At 44.0% G+C, this 21,455-nt stretch overlaps 3 protein-coding genes across 3 annotated transcripts in view; 2 read left to right on the plus strand and 1 right to left on the minus strand.

The window, feature by feature from the left end:
- The window catches only part of NSMCE1 (NSE1 homolog, SMC5-SMC6 complex component), a 35,292-nt gene extending 34,154 nt beyond the window's left edge, over positions 1-1,138 (minus strand). The window contains exon 1 of the mRNA XM_061153055.1: positions 1,076-1,138. The gene's annotated coding sequence lies outside the window, so the exon portion shown is untranslated. The remainder of the gene's footprint in view (positions 1-1,075) is intronic.
- Positions 1,139-1,261: 123 nt separating this feature from the next.
- LOC133063555 (protein FAM50A-like) lies at positions 1,262-3,476 on the plus strand. The gene is made up of 2 exons (XM_061153056.1): positions 1,262-1,409; positions 2,159-3,476. The coding sequence occupies exon 2, from the start codon at positions 2,235-2,237 to the stop codon at positions 3,252-3,254; it is 1,020 nt and encodes a 339-aa protein (XP_061009039.1). The 5' UTR covers positions 1,262-1,409; positions 2,159-2,234; the 3' UTR covers positions 3,255-3,476.
- A 7,618-nt stretch (positions 3,477-11,094) lies between these two features.
- The window catches only part of IL4R (interleukin 4 receptor), a 73,601-nt gene continuing 63,240 nt past the window's right edge, over positions 11,095-21,455 (plus strand). The window contains exon 1 of the mRNA XM_061153057.1: positions 11,095-11,266. Coding sequence (XP_061009040.1) covers positions 11,110-11,266 — 157 coding nt within the window. The 5' untranslated portion in view covers positions 11,095-11,109. The remainder of the gene's footprint in view (positions 11,267-21,455) is intronic.

The following is a 21,455-nucleotide window of genomic DNA, read 5'->3' on the forward strand; positions in this document are numbered from 1 at the left end:
GTTTGTTTGTGCATAGAAGTCAGTTGCCTCTATGAAGTGGGCAGGGGTTAACCATGGATATGTATTACCTACCCAAATAATTTATAAATAGAAAAGTTTGTGAAATAAGAAAATCTCAAACATAACCATCTGTGCCAAGTGCCAGACACAGTGTAAATGCTTCATGTGCACAGTCTCATTTCATCCTTGTCAGAACCTTATAAAGAAAGCATGACTGATCCTATTTAACTGATGAGGAACCTGAGGCTGAGAGGGAAGAAGGCAACAGAATTAGTAATGGAGACAGGGAGTGACCATACAAAAGCAGGGTTAGGAACTGTGACACCCTCGGTTCAAATACTCAAGAAATATGAGAGTACAATAAAATTACCATCCAGGTCCCTTCTCTGCAATTCTCAAATCGAACACCTTCTCAAAACCAAATCTTTTAGGTTTGAAAACCTGATCTAACCTAAGGTGAGATTATTTAGGGTTGTTGTTTACCTCCTTGGTGTAAATATGCACATATTTAGCTGTGAAAAAAGTATCTGATTACAAGACACTGCTGAAGATATGACAGGACATACAATGTATGCACATTACCTTTGGAAAATTCTAGAAATTCGGGATTCTGAACACGTCTAGCCTCAGGGCTTTGAAATAAGGAGCTGCGCACTTGTACAAACTAAAAAGTTCTGTACCCAAAATAGTGGGGAAGCACAGAGGCTGTCAAGACTGAAAGTGTGGTCAGTGGAAGGCCGTATTTTACTTAATCAGATTAGTCAATTTTGTATTTCGCTTTTACAATTAATATTCCGATTTAAAGTATTTCTTCACCTAATATTAAGACTTTAGAACGTCTGTGTGCGTGTAAGGGACTAGCTTCCAGCCTGCCTAGCTCTGCTGCCCCTCTCGGGGCCTCAGTTTCCCCACCAGGAACTGAGAAACATCAGGCCCCCGGACCCCGGGGACACACTGTGGCACAGCACGGGACCGACCCCGGGGCCTGACCCGCACCTGCTTCCTGCCCCTCGCCTTTCGAGGCGGCCGCTTTCTGTTCCCTTCAGCCTCCCGCCCCAACGCGCGGATTACCCACCACAGCGCCCAAGCGTAGTCCACACAGACGACGACGAAGGCAGAAAAGAGGGTTCGGCCCCTCCTTCTAGGCGGGGCGAACGCGGATGTGGCGCTTCCATTGGTTGCCATCGCAGATCCATCCCTCCCATCGGGTGACGCACTTCCGTTCTGCCGCCCGCGCCGTTGCCATGGTGCCGCGGGATCTGTCGATAAGGTCTCGAGTTAGCGTGTCCTACGCGAGTCTCTGTACCTTGTGGGAAAGGGCTTCCTCTTCTCGTCCTCCGCCTCCCACCTCGCGGTGGCACCCCGCGGCCCAAGAAGAGGAAGAACAAGAGTGCTGTGCGCCCTACTCAGTAGGTTCGATCCCATGGGCACAACTTACTGCTCTGTCCTGAGGCAGTTTCCCCAGCTGTAGAACTGATAGTGTTTGCCTCATGGTCAAGAACGTGGCCTCTGTTGTCAAATAACCTAATCTAGAATCCTGGCTTTGCCACGTACTGGTTGCCGGATCTTGGGCAAATTACTGGGCTGCACTGATCCTCAGTTTCTTATTCTGTCAAGTGGGGATAATAATAGTATCAATGAAACTGTGTTTGTGAGGTTTAAAAGCGGTAATGGCGCATGGAAGTGTTTAAATGTTAGCTACTGTCTTACCTGGGGATTGTTGTGAGAGGTAAATGACGTTATTAACAGAGGTGAAAGGACTGTTTTTCATCTCCTGGGCACTCATATTTACAAATATTTGTATTGTCCCTGGTCTGAGTGCTGGTCGTGCAGTCTAGCAGGGGCAACAGGTAACTAATTACAGACCAGTAGAAAGTCCAAGTGTCTATCCCTGTGATGATAGCTTCAAGTCCCTACTTGAGGGATGTCCACTCCTGTGATCTTGGACAACTTCTCAGTTTCTCTGGACTTCAGTTCCCTCATCTACAGCGGGGAGGAAAGCAGTAGAGTATAGTGATTAAAAGTTTGAGCTTCAGAGCTGGGCCACCTGGATTTGAAACCTGCTTAAAATCTCTGAGACCCAGGGCAGAGTACTGAAGCTCTCTGCCTCAGTTTGCTCCTTCTATAAAACAGGATAATAATAGCACTTTGTTGATAGGGTTGTTGTGAAGACTGAATGAGTTAATACACGCAAACCGAGCCAGTCCATCGTCGCCGCCGCCGTCGCCGCCGCCATGGCTCAATACAAGGGTGCCGCCAGCGAGGCGGGCCGCGCCATGCACCTCATGAAGAAACGGGAGAAGCAGCGCGAGCAGATGGAGCAGATGAAGCAGAGGATTGCTGAGGAGAACATAATGAAGTCCAACATTGACAAGAAGTTCTCTGCGCACTACGATGCCGTGGAGGCCGAGCTCAAGTCCAGCACTGTGGGTCTTGTGACCCTGAACGACATGAAGGCTAAGCAGGAGGCGCTGGTGAAGGAGCGGGAGAAGCAACTCGCCAAGAAGGAGCAGTCGAAGGAGCTGCAGCTGAAGCTGGAGAAGCTGCGAGAAAAGGAGCGCAAGAAGGAGGCCAAGCGGAAGATCTCCAGCTTGTCCTTCACCCTGGAGGAAGAAGAGGAGGCAGGCGAGGAGGAGGAGGAGGCGGCTGTGGACGAGGAGGAGCTGGAAAGGGAAGAGATCACCACAAAGAAGAGGAAAATGGGGAAGAACCCAGATGTGGACACAAGTTTCTTGCCTGACCGAGACCGGGAGGAGGAGGAGAATAGGCTCCGGGAGGAGCTACGGCAAGAGTGGGAAGCCAAGCAAGAGAAGATTAAGAGTGAGGAGATTGAGATCACCTTCAGCTACTGGGATGGCTCTGGGCACCGGCGCTCAGTCAAGATGAAGAAGGGCAACACGATGCAGCAGTTCCTGCAGAAGGCACTTGAGATCCTGCGCAAAGACTTCAGCGAACTCAGATCGGCAGGCGTGGAGCAGCTCATGTACATCAAGGAGGACTTAATCATACCTCACCACCACAGCTTCTACGACTTCATCGTCACCAAGGCTCGAGGGAAAAGTGGGCCCCTCTTCAATTTTGACGTTCATGATGATGTGCGACTGCTCAGTGACGCCACTGTGGAGAAGAATGAGTCGCATGCCGGCAAGGTGGTGCTGCGGAGCTGGTACGAGAAAAACAAGCACATCTTCCCCGCCAGCCGCTGGGAGCCCTACGACCCCGAGAAGAAGTGGGACAAGTACACGATCCGATGATGTGGCGGCAGTGTGGCCCCGGCTCCCTGCGGTCCCCTCCTCTGGTCCCCAGGACTCTGGGTGCCCGGCTCCCTCCCTGCTCCTAAGATGGGATCGGACCTGCTCAGCCCCTGCCCTGGCGCTGTTGTTTCTTGCCTCTTTCTTTCATGACACTTGAAACACCCGATGTGTGTTTTGTCTAAAAGCCTTTTTTGATCGAGCTAAAATTCACTTACAATGAAATTCACCGTTGTGATCATGTCAAAGTACACCACACAGGGGTATTGCGTACATTCACGGTGTTGTGAATCACTCCTGAAAGAGACCCCATGTCCATTAGCAGCCAGCCCCTCACACCTATTAGTCTATTTCCTGTCTGTTTAGATTTGCTTATTCTGGAAGTTTCTATAAACAAAATTATACAGTAAAAAAAAAAAAAAAAAATGCATGCAAACCACTTACAAGAATGTCTGGCACAGAGTAAGCCCTCAGTAAATGTGAACTTCCATTACTAATAGAGCATCCCTTATAAATTGCCTTGGGGCAGTCGAATAAGAAAAGAACAACCCTAATGAGACCATCCATGCTTTATTTACTCTGCAAAGTTTTTGGCAAAGTTTCAGCTCATCATCCATATTTAAAGTAGAAGCATTTCAGTTAAACCTCTGGGGTATCTGACAGCTCTTGAAAAGTGGGGCAGTGTAGTGACAATCAGCCTGCACTTTCCTGTGGCAGTGTTTATTCAGAGCTTGGCAGAGACTACACCCCTTTGTAATGAGTCGTGTGTTTCCTGGTGTGTGGAGAAATAAAAACTGAGGACCAGGAGTAGAAAATGCTGGGGACATTTCAAGATCAAAGGGCCAAAAAAGGAGGTAGAAAGAGATTCAAGACAATGGTGTCGGGGCAAATAGGTAGAAGAGAGTTTTGAGAAGTAGGGCATGGTCAGTATCATCAGCATTCTGGAGAGATCAAAAAAGAAGTGACACTGATTTAGAATCAGAGGGCCAATAAGAGCCCATAGAGGGGGAGAAAGCTAGTTGGCCTCCAAGAGAAGTGGATGCACGGAAGCTAAAGTGGGGGTTGCTGACTACTTTTAGGAAAGATGGTTTAGGAAGAGGAGATGCAGGAGCAGAGAGAATAAAATAGAACAAAAACAGGGGAGACAGGAGACAGGAGAGGATGGAGTCAAGGACATAGAGAGGATTACTTTTACCCTAGACAGGAAGAGAGACACTCTGAAACAGGAAGAAAGGAGGTGAAATGACTTGATAAAGACTCACCCCTGATATTTTCTATTTTCTCCAAAAATTAGCAAACTCATTCTGCTGAATAAAGGAGGTGGTGAAATGCGAGGGGACTTGAATGGAGTCAAAGGGTTTGCTGAAGGGAATGCAGAAGTGAAGTTTCAGCTAAGGTTGAAAAGATAAATGTGTACAGAGGACTGATCCTTCCTGCAGTCTCCCATCCCCATGTCAGGAGCCTCAGAACAGAAGCTCGGCGTGGATTCATCCTGGGGCCTGTCTTGGTTGGGCCTACACAAACTGACTGTAGAAGGCAAAGGAACTGGAGGGCATTGTGGGAGGGCCTGTGAAGTGATCCACGGTGGTGGGCAGGCAGAGGGAAGGAAGAGGGAAAGGGCTGAGAAATTGACATGGAGGGTGCCCTAACCAGAGGTCTCATGAGGCAGGCTGGGTTCAGGAGAGGCAAGTAGAGAGTAAGGATTAGAGTTGATAAGGGAGTGACCACCCGCCGCTGGGTGACCTTCCTGTCTCAGTGTGACTCCACCCGCAGAAGACAGTCCATTTTCTAGTTGGCTCAATGAATATGTTAGGACCTTTGCAGTGCCAGACTTTGGACTGTCTGCTACAAGACAAGCGTTTCTTTTGAAAGTTGACCTTCAAAGGTATGAGTCCCATGTCCATAAATATGTTGTACCAAAGGGACACGACTCAAGATTTGGCTAACGAGGAAGCTGGGGGCAAAATCATAGGCTGGGGCAGTAGGTCTTTAACCTGAGGACCATAGAAGCTATTGGAGAGGAAGTGATGAGGTCAGGTTTGTATTTTAGACAAAGAACGTTGGCACATCTGTTCTTTTCAGACATAGGTGAAACGTTTGACTATGCAGTGGCCACAAAGGAAGCCTCAATAAATTCCAAAGAATCTACAGACTGTATTCACAAACCACAACGAAGTAAAATTAAAAATCAACAACAAAAAGAGAGCCAAAAAGAAACCCATTCGATTCACAGAATATACCTTAAATTAGTAACTGCAGTTACTTCTGAGGAGGGAGCCAGGAAGACAAAATGATTTGGTTTTTATCATGTGCATCTATTACATAAAATAAAATTGAAAATCATCAGCGTACATTTGAGTTTTATTTCTTAAGCTTATTTGTTTTATTTCTTATTATATATCTTTTTTACTTTAAAAGATTTTATAATACATCTTAAAAAGAACATACATTTGGAAGCGGAAAAATACACATGGCTTGAAAACCAATACAGAAATTAAAAAATATTTAGAAATAAATGACAATAAAAGCCTGACATAAAACTTGTGAGATCTAACTAGAACAATTAGAGGGGGTATTTATAGCCTTAAGGGTACTTATTACAAAGCAAGAAAACAAAATTTAAGTGTTCCGTTTAAGAGGTAGAAAAATAAAAACTGAAGAGACAATAAGAGGAAAGAAACTTTTAAAAAGCAAAGAAAGAAGAGTAAAATGAAAAAAGGAAATGAAGTTGACTATGGAAACCAAAAACTCATGTTCTGTTAAAGACGAAATAGACAATCTCCTTGTAAGACTGATCAAGAAAATCACACACATAGGCAGTAATATAAATGGCAAAGGGGACAAACCAGACAGAGTAAAAATGTTAGAAAACATCAGAGTATACAATGAACAGCTTTATATCAATATATTTGAAAACCTAGATAAAAGGGGTAATTTTTGACAAAAATACAAATTACAAAACTTGGTCCAAAAAGAATAAAATTAGACCAACAATCATCAATGCAACTAAAAAAGTGGGATAGAAGATTGACTCCAACTGCCAAAATGCCTACACCGGGGTAATTTTACTGGAATGATACGTACACACACAAAAAATTGCGAAAAGCAGAAAACAAACAAGAACTGTACAATGCAAACTGCAGTGAAATGTGAACAGGATCAAGTAGTCTATCCAACACATTCCGTGAGGCTAGTCTAATCTTGATACCAAAATGAGAACAACAGAATAAAAAAAATGTCAGTTCCATATATAATACAAATATAGATGCAAACACTGAGTCTTGCAGTGTATCTTCCAGAAGAGGAAATTCAAATGGCTGCAGAGTGTGTAGAAAGATATTCAACCTTACTATTGCTTGGAAATAAAAGCAAAGAGATACCGATTTTCCCCCATTAAGAATGACAAAATGTTGCCAAGGGTGAGAGGAGACTGGTATTCCAGTACGTATATGGTGGAGTTGTAAACATTACAGCTGCTCTGGAGAGCAGTTTGGTGTTACTGAAATTGAAAAAGCTCATCTAGCAACTCCACTTCCAGGAAATTAAGTGGAGAAAAACTCCCTTGTGCACTTGTAGAGGGCTGCTGCCACAGTGTTGGCAAAAGAGGAAAAAATGAAAATATCTTTAATAGGGAAATGAAAACGCAAAATATTCATGTACAATAGGCAATCGTGTAACATTAAAAGGGATGGATTAACTCACAAGTATTTCCATGGATGAATCTCAGAAGCATAGAATGGAGTGAGGTTAAAAAAAAAAAGCAAGATACAAAAATAATGCAGCAGAATTACCATTTATGCAAAATTGGCAAAATGCATGATGGGAATAGTTTGTATTTCCAAGAGATACATATGTGCATTGTAAAAATATTTTCTTTTGAAGGACTGGAAATATTGTCACAAACCTGAAACTAGAGGGCCTTTAGGAAGGTGGAAGGGGGTTTAGGATGGGGTAGAAAATAAAGAAATCTTGAAGTGTATCTATAATATGCTAACCTTAAAATAATAAAACCATATATGCATATAGTGTTTGTACAATATTCCAAACATTAACTTTAAAAAAGAAGATAAATGTGCCAAAATGTTAACAGTGGTTAACGCTGGATTGTGGAAAATGGATGACTGTCGTTTTGTTTCTCTTTCACTTTTCTATACTTTCCTTTAATTTCTCATAGGAAGAGTGAAAATAAGAAAAAGAACAAAAACCGTATTTTTAATTTTTAAAAATATATAGCAATCAATGCAGACTAGAAACTCTTTTCAAACCTTTTTCATCTTTTTGTGACAGTCCTCTTTAGCATCTATTATTCACATAATTTGGGGATTCATTACATTTGAAGTTTGATGCAGTGGAGGTCATGGGTATGAGTTGGTGAAGCAGAAAGGCAAAGTGGCCTCTACTCATACCTTATCTTATAAGGATGGAGACAGGTCCCAAAGGTCAACTTTTATTTTATTTTATTTTTGTCTGTGCTGCAGCATGCGGGATCTTAGTTCCCTGACCAGGGATTGAACCCTTGCCCCCTGCAGTGGAAGCCCAGAGTCCTTCCAAATCGCCAGATCACCAGGGAATTCCTATTTTTTCCCCCTCAAGGGTCAACTTTTAAAACAATCCCTGTTTAGAGTCTGAGGAGGACTCAGACAATGGATTGGGAAAGATACACACTGCTGGAGGCAGTGTAGGCTGTTCAGTCTTTGTGAAGGGCATCTTGGCTGTACTCACCACCAGTCTAGACATACCATGCTCTTTGACCTCATAAGTCCACTTCTGGAAATCTATCTGAGAACACAATCAGAGACGCACACAAAAGTTAATGTACAAAGTGCATCATAGCCTTAATTCCATCAGAGGAAAATGGCAACAAGTTAAATGTCTCCCTAAAGTTCTAAAGGAGAATGACTGGCATCAATTAAAATTCTGCAGAACGTTTATAGCCTAAAAATCATGCTTTCAAAGAATACTTGAGGTCGGGGAATAACCATAAAGAAGAATATTTTAAGAGCGTAAGAGAGAGAAAGCTGGAAAACAAGAAGATATACTAAAATATTATCAATGGATATCCCTCATTAGAGGGATTATGAGGAGGGCATGGCAACCCACTCCAGGATTCTTGTCTGGAGAATCCCCTTGGACAGAGGAACCTGGCAGGCCGCAGTCCACAGAGTCGCAAAGAGTCAGATATAACTGAGTGACTAAGCATAGAGGGATTAAAGGTAAACTTTTTCTTGTCACTTTCTTATATTTTCCAACTTTTTTCCAAAAGCCTATCTTGTTTTCCATTCATGAGGAATGTTATTTTTGTAAATAAGTTGATTCTATGTGATCATAAAGATTTTGGATATAATGGAACAGACACTATAAAAATTGGGATATAGTTACAATCATGTTTATCCAATGTCACCTGAGAATTGTTATGTAGAAGGGAATTTTCCATATAACTGGATTATCCCTTTAAGCACTGATTTTTTTAAGATTTTTCTATATTTTCTATTAATATTAATTAATTTCTATATTCTGTATTCTATATTAACAATTCTAAAATACTCATCTGCTGTCTTAATCTAACAATGATTTTTCTTGATGAGTACAGGGAAGACTTCGAGGAAAATTACTACTTCTAGGCCTTTTTGCTTTTGCATAAAATACCTCAAGTTTTTAATTGTAGCATCACCTTTTTACAGTATTTCTATCTCCCTCCCTCTGTCAAGCTACCAGCAGTCCTAATTTCTTCTTGTAATTGTCTTCTTTCATGTCTCCTCATCTGAGCAAATCAATGGTCAGTTTTGTTAGAAAAATGGCAAAAAAGTAATAATAAAGCTAAATATTAGTAAAGTAGTCACATTTAGAATTTGCTACACCTATTTTCACTTCTCAGACCTCTGTTTTGCCTGCGTCTGTGCTCCTCTTTTCTACGGAGTGAAGTTACCAGAGGAGTGAATTTCAGATAAGATGCAAGGTCATAGTGATTTCCTAACTGACTTAAAAAGAAAACTTATTAAAGGTTGAATTCAGGGCAAGCTGACAAAAACTCCAAATTCAGTGTGGTCTCAAGCAGGCCTTTTAAGAGCTCTTGAATTGCAATGACTGTTCTCATCGCATCAGAAGCATTCTGCATTCATTCTCCCAAGGGTGATCCGTGGACTAGCAGCATTCAGTATCACTTGGGAGCTTGTGGAACATCTCAGGATGCATCTGAGGCCCTCCCCTGACCTATTGGAGCAGAATCTGCATATTAACAAGATCCCCAAGTGAATTACAAGCAGGTCAAAGTTTCAGCAGGACTGAGTTAGAACAACACATTTAAATTTATTCATGTGTCCCATGGTCCATGCTCCTAAAGCTTATTCAAATAAAAGCAGTTTCTCTCTCTTCTTTTTCTTTCTCATTGGGAGCAGGTTGTAAATCATTTTCACTTTACATGTATTTCTTTTAAAATGAAGAAAAATGGAGAATTCCATCGTCTCCATGTTTTTTACTCATGGGTTCGGCAGCTTCCGAGGGCACTTTTTTCCCCTCTTATTTGAAAATTATCAATTCCTTTGGGAACGATAGACACAGAGCTCCAAATTGCTGCTTCTCTCTTGGTCTACAAAATATTAAACATCAAAGTTGGGATGGGGTGGGATGGGGAGATGAAAAACAAAATAATCAACATACAGTGTCATGAATTAAGAGCTTAGTGAATATAAATTTTGTTCCGGTGGTTCTAAAGTATTTTATTCTTTGGCATTTAACAAATTTTTTAAAATTATGACAATCATAATATGATTGAAAGCATACATATGTATATATTGCCACCATTATAATAAAAATAGAGATATAATCATATTTTTAAATCTAATTAAAACTCATGTGAAAATAGATATGGAAACCAAGATTGAAAAGAATATATCTAGTTGACTCATCAAACTTCTCATTTTCATTCAACTTTTGACTTCATCCTAACAAATAATTATTGAGAGTCTTATAAATGTACAGCAATGTGGTAGGATGCAAAAATTAAATCTTAGCTGTCCTTAGCCCAGCTGCTTATATATAAATATAGCTGATTAAAAAGATAAGATAGATCCACATCCATGCATGTGTGCTCAGTCGTGTCTGATTCTTTCCAACCTCATGGACTGCAGCTCGCCAGGCTCTTCTGTCCATGGAATTTTCCAGACAAGAATACTGGAGTGGGTTGCCATTTCCTCCTCCAGGAGATCTTCCCAAATCAGGCATCGAACCCACATCTCCTGCATCTCCTGCATTGGCAGGAAGAATCTTTACTGCTAAGCCACCTGGGAAGCCCAGATGCACATTAGTAAGTGTACTCAGAGAAGAAACTGCCAAGTACTGTAGAGTTTATCAGTTAAGATATTTTAGGTGTAATAAACTGACTCTGGGAATTTAAGTAAAAAAATTATTGAAAGGATATTGGGTGTATATTATTCAGGGTAGGCTAGGCTACGGTGCTGTAACAAACATACCCCTAATCATTATTTCTAGGTCATGCTATAGTCCTTGTGGGTGTGCAGAAGTTCTGCTTTTCACCAACTGGGGACCCAGATGAACGGAGGCTCCACAATCCTGTAGCCACAACACCTGAAACGTGTAGCCTCCTTGGTGACCACGCAGGGATCTCTAGACACTGGAGATTTGCACAGGGGTTTTTTCACTGCCTCAGCCTGAAAGTGACACGTGTCGTTTCTTCTCCATTGTCATCGGTAAGAACTAGTCATGTGGTCTGCCCTAACTGCAGGGGACTGGAAATTGTAAGGGGAAAATGGAATCATTGGTGATCTTACTGTCTCTGCTTCAGGTGGGTTCAGAGACTCAAAAGAAAGAGCTGAAGAATCACCTCTTGCACTGAACGGGCATGAGAGCAGCTTGGGGGACCCGGCTGGCAGGAGCTGTGAGGATGCAGTCAAGCTGCCATTCCTTTGCAGTTTCACGTCACCTATCTCAGGATTTGTACCGGAGGGAGAGAGCAGCTGATTGGCCCAGTCAGGTTTTGTGTCCCACCCAAGACAGAGGTAAGTGGACGACGTGATCGACAGCTCCCCCCAAAAGAAGGAGAAATCATCAATCCAAACAAAATTGGTCCGCTGTTACCATGGAAAGGGAGGGCGAAGGCAGGTGGGCAAAAACACACCCCTGCTCCAGAGCTGATCCAAATACCCACGTGTTCAGGATTGACATTATCGAGAAGGCTTTTATAGAAGAGGTGACATTCAAGCTGAGTCATGAGGATGGGAAAAGTGTGATGAGGAGGAAAGCTAATCTAGGCAAAGTGTATGATGCAGAAGAAGACCACCACCTGTACGAAAGAGGAGACTAGTTGAGTTTGACCAGAAGAAATGGTTTTCAGGCACCTTTTCACCCCCAGCAATCCCGGTTTGTCTTTGCTTCACGGGGTATCAGCTCAGGGGACACAATGGAGTGGGGGCTGGCTCAACCTCCATCACGAGTTGGGGGACTTGGTCTGTGCTGGCCAAGATTCTGTTCTCCTCCTTGTGGCCTCTCCTGGGGTTCACTTACACTTCCTTGCGCGTGGTGGTCTCCAGGTGATTAGATCGCTTATCTGATGGCTTAGGGCTCCTGAGGAGGCCCTAAGTGGAATCTGCTGCATCATCCTGACCCAGAGTGACATAGCATCAGGCCCTCTGCAATCGAAGAGTTAAAGTGTTTGACAAGACCTGTGCAGATTCAGAGTGGGAAGGAGCTGCACAAGCTTGTGCATTGTGGATCACGGGAGATGGGCTCTACTGGGGGCCGTCTTTGGACACCAGGTACCATGGAGGATGTACCTACTCTTGGGCTTCTTACTCCCAGCCTCCAGCAGGAGGTGTGTGGTAAGAAGTGAGAAGTGGGTAGTGTTGCAAAAAAGGTAATTAGAGAGCTAGGTTGTCTAGGCACCAAATGTCAGCCAAAAGATTTGACACTTCTGTTTTTCATTTTTTTCCCCCCTATTTTTTGACTGCACAGCATGTAAGATCTTAGTTCCCCGACCAGGAGTCAAACCTGGGCCCCCTGAAGTGGAAGTGCAGTGTCTTAATCACTTGACCTCCAGGGAAGTCCCCAGAATTTAAACTTCTAAAATATAAATGAGGGAATTCCCTGGTGGTCCAGTGGTTAGGACTCCACGCTTTCACTGCTGCGTGTCTGGGTTCAGTCTCTGATTGAGGAACTAAGATCCCATAAGCTATGTGGTGTGGCCAAAAATTAATAAAGAAATAAAATGACAAAATATAAATGAAAATGATAGTACTGGTGGGGATGGGGGAACAGAGGTTTTCCTTTTCATGAGCTTCTTTCCAGATCTCCCCTGTATGTTTTATTCACCAAAACTGAATCACATCACTACCTGCTTGGTGCAAAGGAGCCTAAGATAGTGAAATCTGTCAAAGAGGATTAGAGCTGCTGTTTCTGGCTTCAGTCAACCATGATTCATTCTCTGAGCATGAGCCATGGCAGCCTAAATGAAGTGGGAGGGGAGAAAGAGTACAATGGTGGTGAGTAGGCTAAATACAGGAGCTGCCAACAGCAACAAAAAGCAGTGTGTTGTTTTAGTTCTGCTGATAGGGAGTTAGGGCTTGGACTAGGGCAGAAGCAGCAGGGAGAAGGAAATAGGGCAAATGTGAAGAATCGAGGCGTGGAGTGGGCAGACCATCGTGGCTCGTGGCTGTCTTTCATAAGAGAGCAGGGAAAAGAGAGAGACAGACAAGGGGAAGTCGAAGATGGCGACATGGTTTCCAGCTTGCCTCATTGGATGGTGACACCACGAACTGAGGCTGAGAATACAGAAGGAGAAGTCAAGTCCGAGAAAGATGATGAGCTTGGCTTTCGGAAGTTGGAGTTCAAGAGACAATGAGGGGGAAATGTATACAAAGAGTGGGTCGTGAAATGCCACAACTTGGGAGGACAGGCAGGGCTAGATGTAGGGACTGAAATTATAGTCAAAACCAAGCTATCAAATTATGTCTGTACAAACTCCAAAAGAAGGCACATCTGAGCACTCATAGAGGTGTCTTCTGGTAAGAAGGATTGGGCAGGCGGGGTGCAGGGGAGTAGATCCAAGTAAAAAACATTCACTGACCTTACATCCTTTTGTGTCGTCAAAGTTTTGACAATAGACATCTATCCAATAAAAGAAATGTAAGTTTGTAAATAGAGACTTCCCTGGTGGCTCAGACGGTAAAGTGTCTATCTACAATGCAGGAGACCTGGGTTCGATCCCTGGGTTGGGAAGATCTCCTGGAGAAGGAAATGGCAACCCGCTCCAGTATTCTTGCCTGGAAAATCCCATGGACAGAGGAGCCTGGTAGGCTACAGTCCATGGGGTTGCAAAGAGTCGGACACAACTGAGCTGAACAAGAAGGAGAGCGCTGGAAGGAAAAGAAGAGGACGTGGTGAATGATGCCATTTCGAGGGTAGGATGAAAAGAAAGAGGAAAAGATGATCAGAGTCTCTGTATGGAATCTTGCGGGCTTCCCTGGTGACTCAGTGGTAAAGAATCCACTTGCCGATGCTGGAGACCTGGGTTCGATCGCTGGGTTGGGAAGATCTCCTGGAGGAGGAAATGGCAACCCCACTCCAGTATTCTTGCCTGGGGAATCCCCTGGACAGAGGAGCCTGGCGGGGCTACAGTCCGTGGGGTCGCAAAGAGTCGGACACGACTTAGCAAGTACACACCAATAACGTGGAATCTTGTAAATCCATGCAGGAAAGGAAGAGTGGGAGGTTGCAGAGGTGGAGGAGACTGGGTGGGGCCTGGGGTGGGGGGAAAGGCCTTTGTGTTGAAGCTGCCGCTGTTGACTCTAGAAAGTTCTACAAGTGTGGAGATGAAATACGGTCGCGTACACAGAACTGTGGTGACATAAGGAGGGAACACGGCGGCTCAGGAAAGCACTAGGGGCAGAGAAATGATATTTCTTAGCTACGGGAGGTCAATCACAGCCTTCAAGTGTGTTATCCCATCCCTCTTCACACCTGTGAGACACCCCCCCACCCCCCCGCACCAAGCGTAAGTGCTAGGCGAACCTGTACGAGGTGCACGCCAGTTATTCCTGTCACATCCTGCATTACCATGGGACCGGTAGTTGTTGTGGTAAAAGTACGTTGTGCATTTGTCTTTCCCACGAAATTTTTTCTAGCCACAAAATTAACCAGAAACAAGAGAAGCATAACCCCTGCCTCCCCCTCCCCCTTTTCTCAGCAACAGAGAGACAAGAGTCTGTGATACAAGAGAATGAACAACATGCCAAAACTAAGTTAGAAATACCATCGAAACAAAGTGAGGATAGGTATGGGTTTCTTCGCCAGCCCAGGGCAGGCTGACCCCCGTGTTGCAATTTCCATTACGGAGTGCTGCGGACTAAACAAACAGGGCTGTGTGATCAGATGGAGGGCAAACTAAGCCCCAGGGGTTTGGATTGTTCCCTCGTGAGCTATTCCTCCCTGCCTTTTGTGTTTTCTTTGGCCGTGCGTTCACCTGCTCTCTGATGAGTACACTGCAGAACTGCCCATGAGGCCAACACGTGCGTTAGTGGAACAAGAAACATTACCTATCTGTGACCTCCATTGGCAGCCAGCTCTTGTGTTAATATGAGTCTGGCCAAGGGAGGGGGTGCTGGAGAGCGATGCTCAGTGAAAGCCCTTACCAGGGCCCCAGGAGCCCAGGATTTCCAGCCTGACACTGCCACTTTCTTTTAATAGTAACTGAGCATAAATTTCTACAATAACGTATTCAATGGAATGGCTTTCCAGGTGGCACTAGGGGTAAAAAAAAAAAACCCGCCTGCCAATGCAGGAGACACGAGAGATGTGGGCTCAGTCCCTGGGTTGCGAAGATCCCCCTGGAGGAGGGCATGGCAATCCACTCCAGTATTCTTGCCTGGAGAATCCCATGGATGGAGGAGCCTTGCAGACTACAGTCCATAGGGTTGCAAAGAGCTGGATACAACTGAAACAGCTTAGGACGCACACATTCAATGGAATACTTTCAGCTGCTAATACCAGAATCCCCAACTCAAAGTAACCCTCATAATAAGGACATTTCAAATCCACCTTAGCAGTGTTCTAAGATAGGGAGTTCCTAGATTGGGGCAGCAATTCAACAGTGTCATAAAGCTCCCTGACCCTTGCATCTTTCTGCTCTGACATTTTCAGCATGTTGACTTTTGATTTTATCTCTGCCCTCATTGTCACAGTATGGCTGCCATAGCGCCAAGCATCACTTCTCTCTCTTTAATAGTGTCCAAGGTCTCTACTTTCTGTCTTTTTATCAGAGAGGAAAATCTTTCCCAGAAGCCTCTTGCATACTTTTATTCAAGTCCTGTTGTTCAAAATTGGGGCACATTTTCATGTCCCAGCTGCAAGCAAGGCTAGGAAGGTGAGTACTTTGCATTTTCAGTTTCTAGAGCAGAAAAAAAAGGAGCTGAGAATGACTGTTGGGTAGGCAGCCAAACATCCACAACAAGTAACAATAATGAGACTAACAAGTAATAGTAACTAATATTAATTAAGTTACTGGTATAAGACAGGCACTCTTCTAAGGAATTAATATGTTTTACCTTTGTTCATCCAAACCAAACTACTATGAGACTGGTCTCATTTTAGAGAGGCTGGGAGAGGTTTCAAAAATTTGCCTTGGTTACACCATTAGAAAGACCCCTCTCGGGGTTTTGGAGACCAAGTTCAGCAAAACATGTCTTGATCGCAGAAGACTCACAATTCAGGGGAAGATCCAAGCCAGAAAGTAAATCATTGCAATGTGGTGAGATAGGTGTTGATAGATGCATAATAGGGTGTGAGTTAGTAAGAAACCGTCTGGCCTCAGCATCCCTTGCCCCCTCCCCTAGGCAAGCAAGACCACCCTGTGTTTCCAGTGAAAGCTTCCAGGGAGGAAAGGATCAGAGAGAAGAGCTTAGAGGAGATGAGCAGAAGCAGCCAGTTCCCCAACTGGGAAAAGGGAGATGAGAACATTTGGGGATCATCAGACAGTGCTGTGCAGACTCAAGGTGCCCAGGGAGGTGACAGGATCCTAGATGGCATGACGATGTGATGCGATGAGGGGATGCTTCACTCAGCCACTGCCAGACACTCTTGCCCCCTGCTGGGGGGGACCTGGGAGGACACCCACTTTCCAGGGTCTGGCAGGATTGGACAATAGCCTCTCGGTAGTACCTAGAGGCCTCTGCATAATTGTCTGCACTGCAAACGTGCCTCCACCCTCTGTCTCACCCTGGAGGCCGAAAGAGTCTACAGCAGCTACTTAGAGTGATTTATTGTGTCTGGGGCATGAGCTCTTAGCACCAGACCTAATTTTACTGCGGAACAACAAATTCCTGCCCTGTGTCGTACCTGCAAAGAGAGAGCCAGCCTGACTTTACAACTGCATGCACAGATAGATGGAAATGCTAAAAGAGGAATCGCTGTCTCTGCCATGGCAGAAGGGATCCAGGAATATCTCCACAGATGAAGCACAGGAGAAGCAGGGTACTGAAGGATGAACAGGGGTTCGCTAGGCGGGAACAACGGGGCTTCCCTGGGGGCTCAGATGGTAAAGCATCTGCCTGCAATTCAGGAGACCCAGGTTCGATCCCTGGGTCAGGAAGATCCTCTGGAGAAGGAAGCAACCCACTGTAGTACTCTTGCCTGGAAAATTCCATGGACAGAGGAGCCTGGTAGGCTACAGTCCATGGGGTCGCAAAGAACCATACATGACTGAGCAAAGGGACAAGAGAGGAAAAAGATCTAGGTAAAGTCAAAGAGGTATGAAAGACATTGCTTCTCCTCGGAACTGTCAATATTCTGAGCATCGGGCAAATGGCATTGAAGTCAGGTGATGACTCTGGTGAAGAAGACATCGGGGTTTTACCTTTTTTTTTTTTTAACTTTTTATTTTGTATTGGAGTATAGCCAATTAACAATGTTGTGGTAGTTTCAGGCAGACAGCAAAGGAACTCAGCCATACATACACATGTATCCATTCTCCCCCAAACTCGCCTTCTATCCAGGCTGCCACATCACATTGAGCAAAGTTCCCTGTGCTATACAGTAGGTCCTTGTTGGTTATCCATTTTACTTATTTCATTTTTGGTTGTCCTGGGTCTTCCTTGGTGCTCATGGGCTTTCTCTAGTTGCTGTGACCAGGGGCTTCTCTCTCGTTGCCGTGCATGGATTTCTCACTGTGGTGGCGTCTCTTTTTGCAGAACATGGGCTCTCTAGGGACATGGGCTTCAGTAGTTGCAGCATGCAGGCTCAGTAGTTGTGGCACACAGGCTTAACTGCTCCTTGGCATGTGGAATATTCCTGGACCAGGGATCAAACCCATGCCCCCTGCATTGGCAGGTGGATTCTTATCCACTGTACCACCAGGGAAGTCCTGATTATCCATGATAAATATAGCAGTGTGTACATGTTGATCCACTGGAGCTTTATCTTCATCTCCAAGACCATGAGTAGGTAAGCCCACCTCTTAAAACTGCAGAAATGAAAAAAACAAAACAAAACTGCAGAAACAAGTTTGAATGAGAATTTTCCAAACCTGCACTTTAATGTAGGAGAACATTTTCTTATTCAGGAAACCTTCCGTAAGCTGATATTAACTGTAACTCCAAGATAAAAATCAGATGTAATAGGGACACGTTTTTCCTTGACCACAACTGTCTTGAACATAGTTTCACTAAAAAAATTAAATTAAGCCCAACCCTGTATGCCCAGTGGCAAGGCTGTTGAGAAAGCTAACCTCCATCGGAATGGGAGAACTCTATCACATCTGGAGTCGAGTGAAAAACCAAGGTCGAATCCGGTCCATATGGGGGATGAGAGCCTTGTGGTTTTCAACCACACAGATGACTTACAGAATGTTGGCTGCCTTTGGCTGTCAGCCCCAAGCTGGCTCCCTGATGGAGGAGACAGGATTCTTCATGTGGCCCAGATTCCCTGGGAGACCAGGCAGCTGTTTCCCACTGAGATGGGCACAGGTTCCATCTACTCCCCCAGGACCTCCCATCAGCTCTGTTCCCAGGGTGGAGAACCAACCCTGTTCAGCCTACCTCGGGAGGCTCCGACCTCCCCAGGCAGGCTGTCTCCAACTAGAACCTGAAGTACCTTGAGACTTCCCTGGTGGTCCCGTGGTTGGGAGTCTGCCTTCCAATGCAGAGCACGTGCGTTTGATCCCCGGTTGGGGAAGGGGAACTAAGATCCCACATTGCCTTGGGGCAACTGAGCCCAAGCACTCCAGAGCATATGTGTCACAACTAAGACCCAGCCAAATAAACAAATAAATACCAAAAAAAAAAAAAAAAATTGCGTGCCTTGTGTCTGTTAGTCAGTCGTGTCTGGCTCTTTGCGACCTGATGGACTGTAGCCCATCAGGCTCCTCTGAACATGGAATTTTCCAGGCAAGAATACTGGACCAGGTTGCCATTAACTGCCTTGCTGCTAAGTCACGTCAGTCGTGTCTGACTCTGTGCAACCCCATAGACGGCAGCCCACCAGGCTCCGCCGTCCCTGGGATTCTCCAGGCAAGAACACTGGAGTGGGTTGCCATTTCCGTCTCCAATGCATGAAAGTGAAAAGTCAAAGTGAAGTTGCTCAGTCGTGTCCGACTCTTCGAGACCCCATGGACTGCAGCCCACCAGGCTCCTCCATCCATGGGATTTTCCAGGCAAGAGTACTGGAGTGGGTTGTCATTGCCTTCTCGGATTAACTGCCTTAACCGGGTCTAAAGTAGTGTTTTTTTTTAAACTGAAAGTCGTGACCCATCAGTAGCTTATAAAGGCAATTTTCTGGGTCATGACTTCTAATGCTTTCACTATTATATTTATTATTTATTATTAAGATTTGAAGGGTGGCATGACTCACTTTTTTAAAAATTTTACTGACTGGTTTTTGGCTAAGCTGGGTCTTCATTGCTGCGAGGGCTTTCTCTAGTTGCGGCAATCGGGGGCTACTCTTCATTGTGGTGCTTGGGCTTCACATTGCAGTGGCTTCTCTTGCTGTGGAGCACGGGCTCTAGAGAGTGCAGGCATCAGTATTTGTGGCACAGGGGCTTAGGCGCCCCGAGGCAAGTGGAATTCTCTCAGACCCGGGATGGAACCCAGATCCACTGGCATGGCAGGCGGATTCTTAACTATTTTTTATGGAATTAATTGTCTGTCTGTTTTGGTCATGCACACATTTTTATCAGTCACTTGTATCTTTTTGATGACTTTTGCCAAACATCTGATTATGAACTTATTCAAACATACCAAAAAGATGTAAAAAGACATATCTCTACCATCAGATTCCACTATCTAAATCTAGTAAAAATTTTTAGATGAAGATTATTTAAGTTTTAGATTAATCTTCAGACTATTTTTAAATTAATTTTTTGTGTTGTAGTTTACCTACCATAAGATTCACCTACTTTAGCGTACAGTTCAGTGAGTTTTGATAAATATAGTCAAGCAGCCACCACCACGATCATGTCTCAGGGCAGTGCCTTCACCACAAGAAAATTCCCCCTGTCGTTTTGCAGTGATCCTGCTTCCCACCTGGCCCCTGGCAACCACTGATCTAGCATCTCTCCCTGGAGTCTGTCATATGAACAGAATTATACGGTTGGTGGCATTTTTGAGTCTGGCTTCTTTCACAATACATCGTGTTTTGGAGATTTTTCCATAGTGTTGCGTGTACCCGAAGATTCTTCCTTTTGATTGTTGAATAGCATTCCATCGTGTGGATGAACCAAGGTTCATGTATTCATTCACCAGCTGGGGAACATCTGGTTTTTGGTGGTTATAAATAAAGTCACTGTAAACATTTGCAGACAGAATGCTGTGTGAGGCTGAGTTTTCATCTCTCTAGGATAAATATCTCAGAGTGGAAAAGTGGGTCGTAAAGCGTGTTTTATTTTATGAGAAACTGCCCAACTGTTTTCCAAATGACTGTAACATTTTGCATTTCCACCAGAAGTTGTGAGAATTCCAGTTGTTTCACTAGCACATGGAACTGTGATGTATTATTTTAAAATTTAATGTGAAAACACGAGCCATTCTAGTGTGTGTTGAGGTATCTCAGTATGATTTTAACTTGTAGTTCCCTAATGACATGATGCTGAGCATCTTTTCATATGTTTATTTGCTACATGTCTACATGTATTGGTCTGTTCAAGTCTTTTGCCCATTTAAAAAACTGAGTTGTTTTTCTACTGAGTTTTAGAGCTCCTTATATTATAGACACAGTCCTTTACTAGATATACAGTTTGCAGATATTTTCTCACTGTGTGTGGCTTGCCTCTTTATTTTCTTAGTGGTATCTTTTGCAGAAGAGAAATGTTTCATTTTGGTGAAGTGCGATTTGTCAATTTATCAGTTGTTTCACTTATATCTACATTAACATGTTCGAACAGCTTTATTGAGGTAAAAACCATACAATTCAGCCATTTAAAGTGTATAATTTAATCACTTTAGTGTATTCACAGATTTGTGCAACCTTCACCACAATCAAGTTCATTACCTTTTCATTAGCGCAAGAAGAAACCCTGTATTCTTTAACCTATAGGATCCTGCCCTCTCATCCCCACACCAATCTCTGGGAAACAGGATTTATATCCTGGCTTTTTAGGTTTGCCTTTTTTGGACATTCTGTGTATACAGAATCCACAATATATGGTCCTTCACAGGTGACTTCTTTCACTTGGCACGTTTTCAAGGTTTATCCATGTTGAAGCATGTATCAGTACTTCATTTCTTCCTATTCCCAAATAATATTCTCTTGCATGAATATGCTACATTGTGCTTATCCAGTATCAGTCGATGAACATTTGTGTTGTTTCCACCTTTGGGCAATTATGAAAAAACTTCCTGTTGTGTGCAAGTTTTTGTTGTTGTTTACATATTCTAGGTACAAGTCTCTTATCAGATCTATGATTTGCAAAAATTATCTTTGATGCTGGGGATTGTCTTTTCAGTTTCTTAATGGTGTCCTTTAAAGCCCCAAAGCTTTTAAATTTGATGATGTCAAATTTACTTTTTTTTCCTCTTGTTGATTATGCTTTTTTGTGTCATAACTTAGAAACCATTGCCCAATTTAAGGTCAGGAAGATTTACATCTATGTATTCTGGTGGCTCAGTGGTAAAGAATCTACCAGCCAATGCAGGAGACGCAGGTTAGATCCTGGGTCGGGAACCCACTCCGGTATTTTTGCCTGGAGAATCCCATGGACAGAGGAGC

The sequence above is a fragment of the Dama dama genome, chromosome 10 (genome assembly GCF_033118175.1).
Source record: "Dama dama isolate Ldn47 chromosome 10, ASM3311817v1, whole genome shotgun sequence".
NCBI lineage: Eukaryota > Metazoa > Chordata > Mammalia > Artiodactyla > Cervidae > Dama > Dama dama.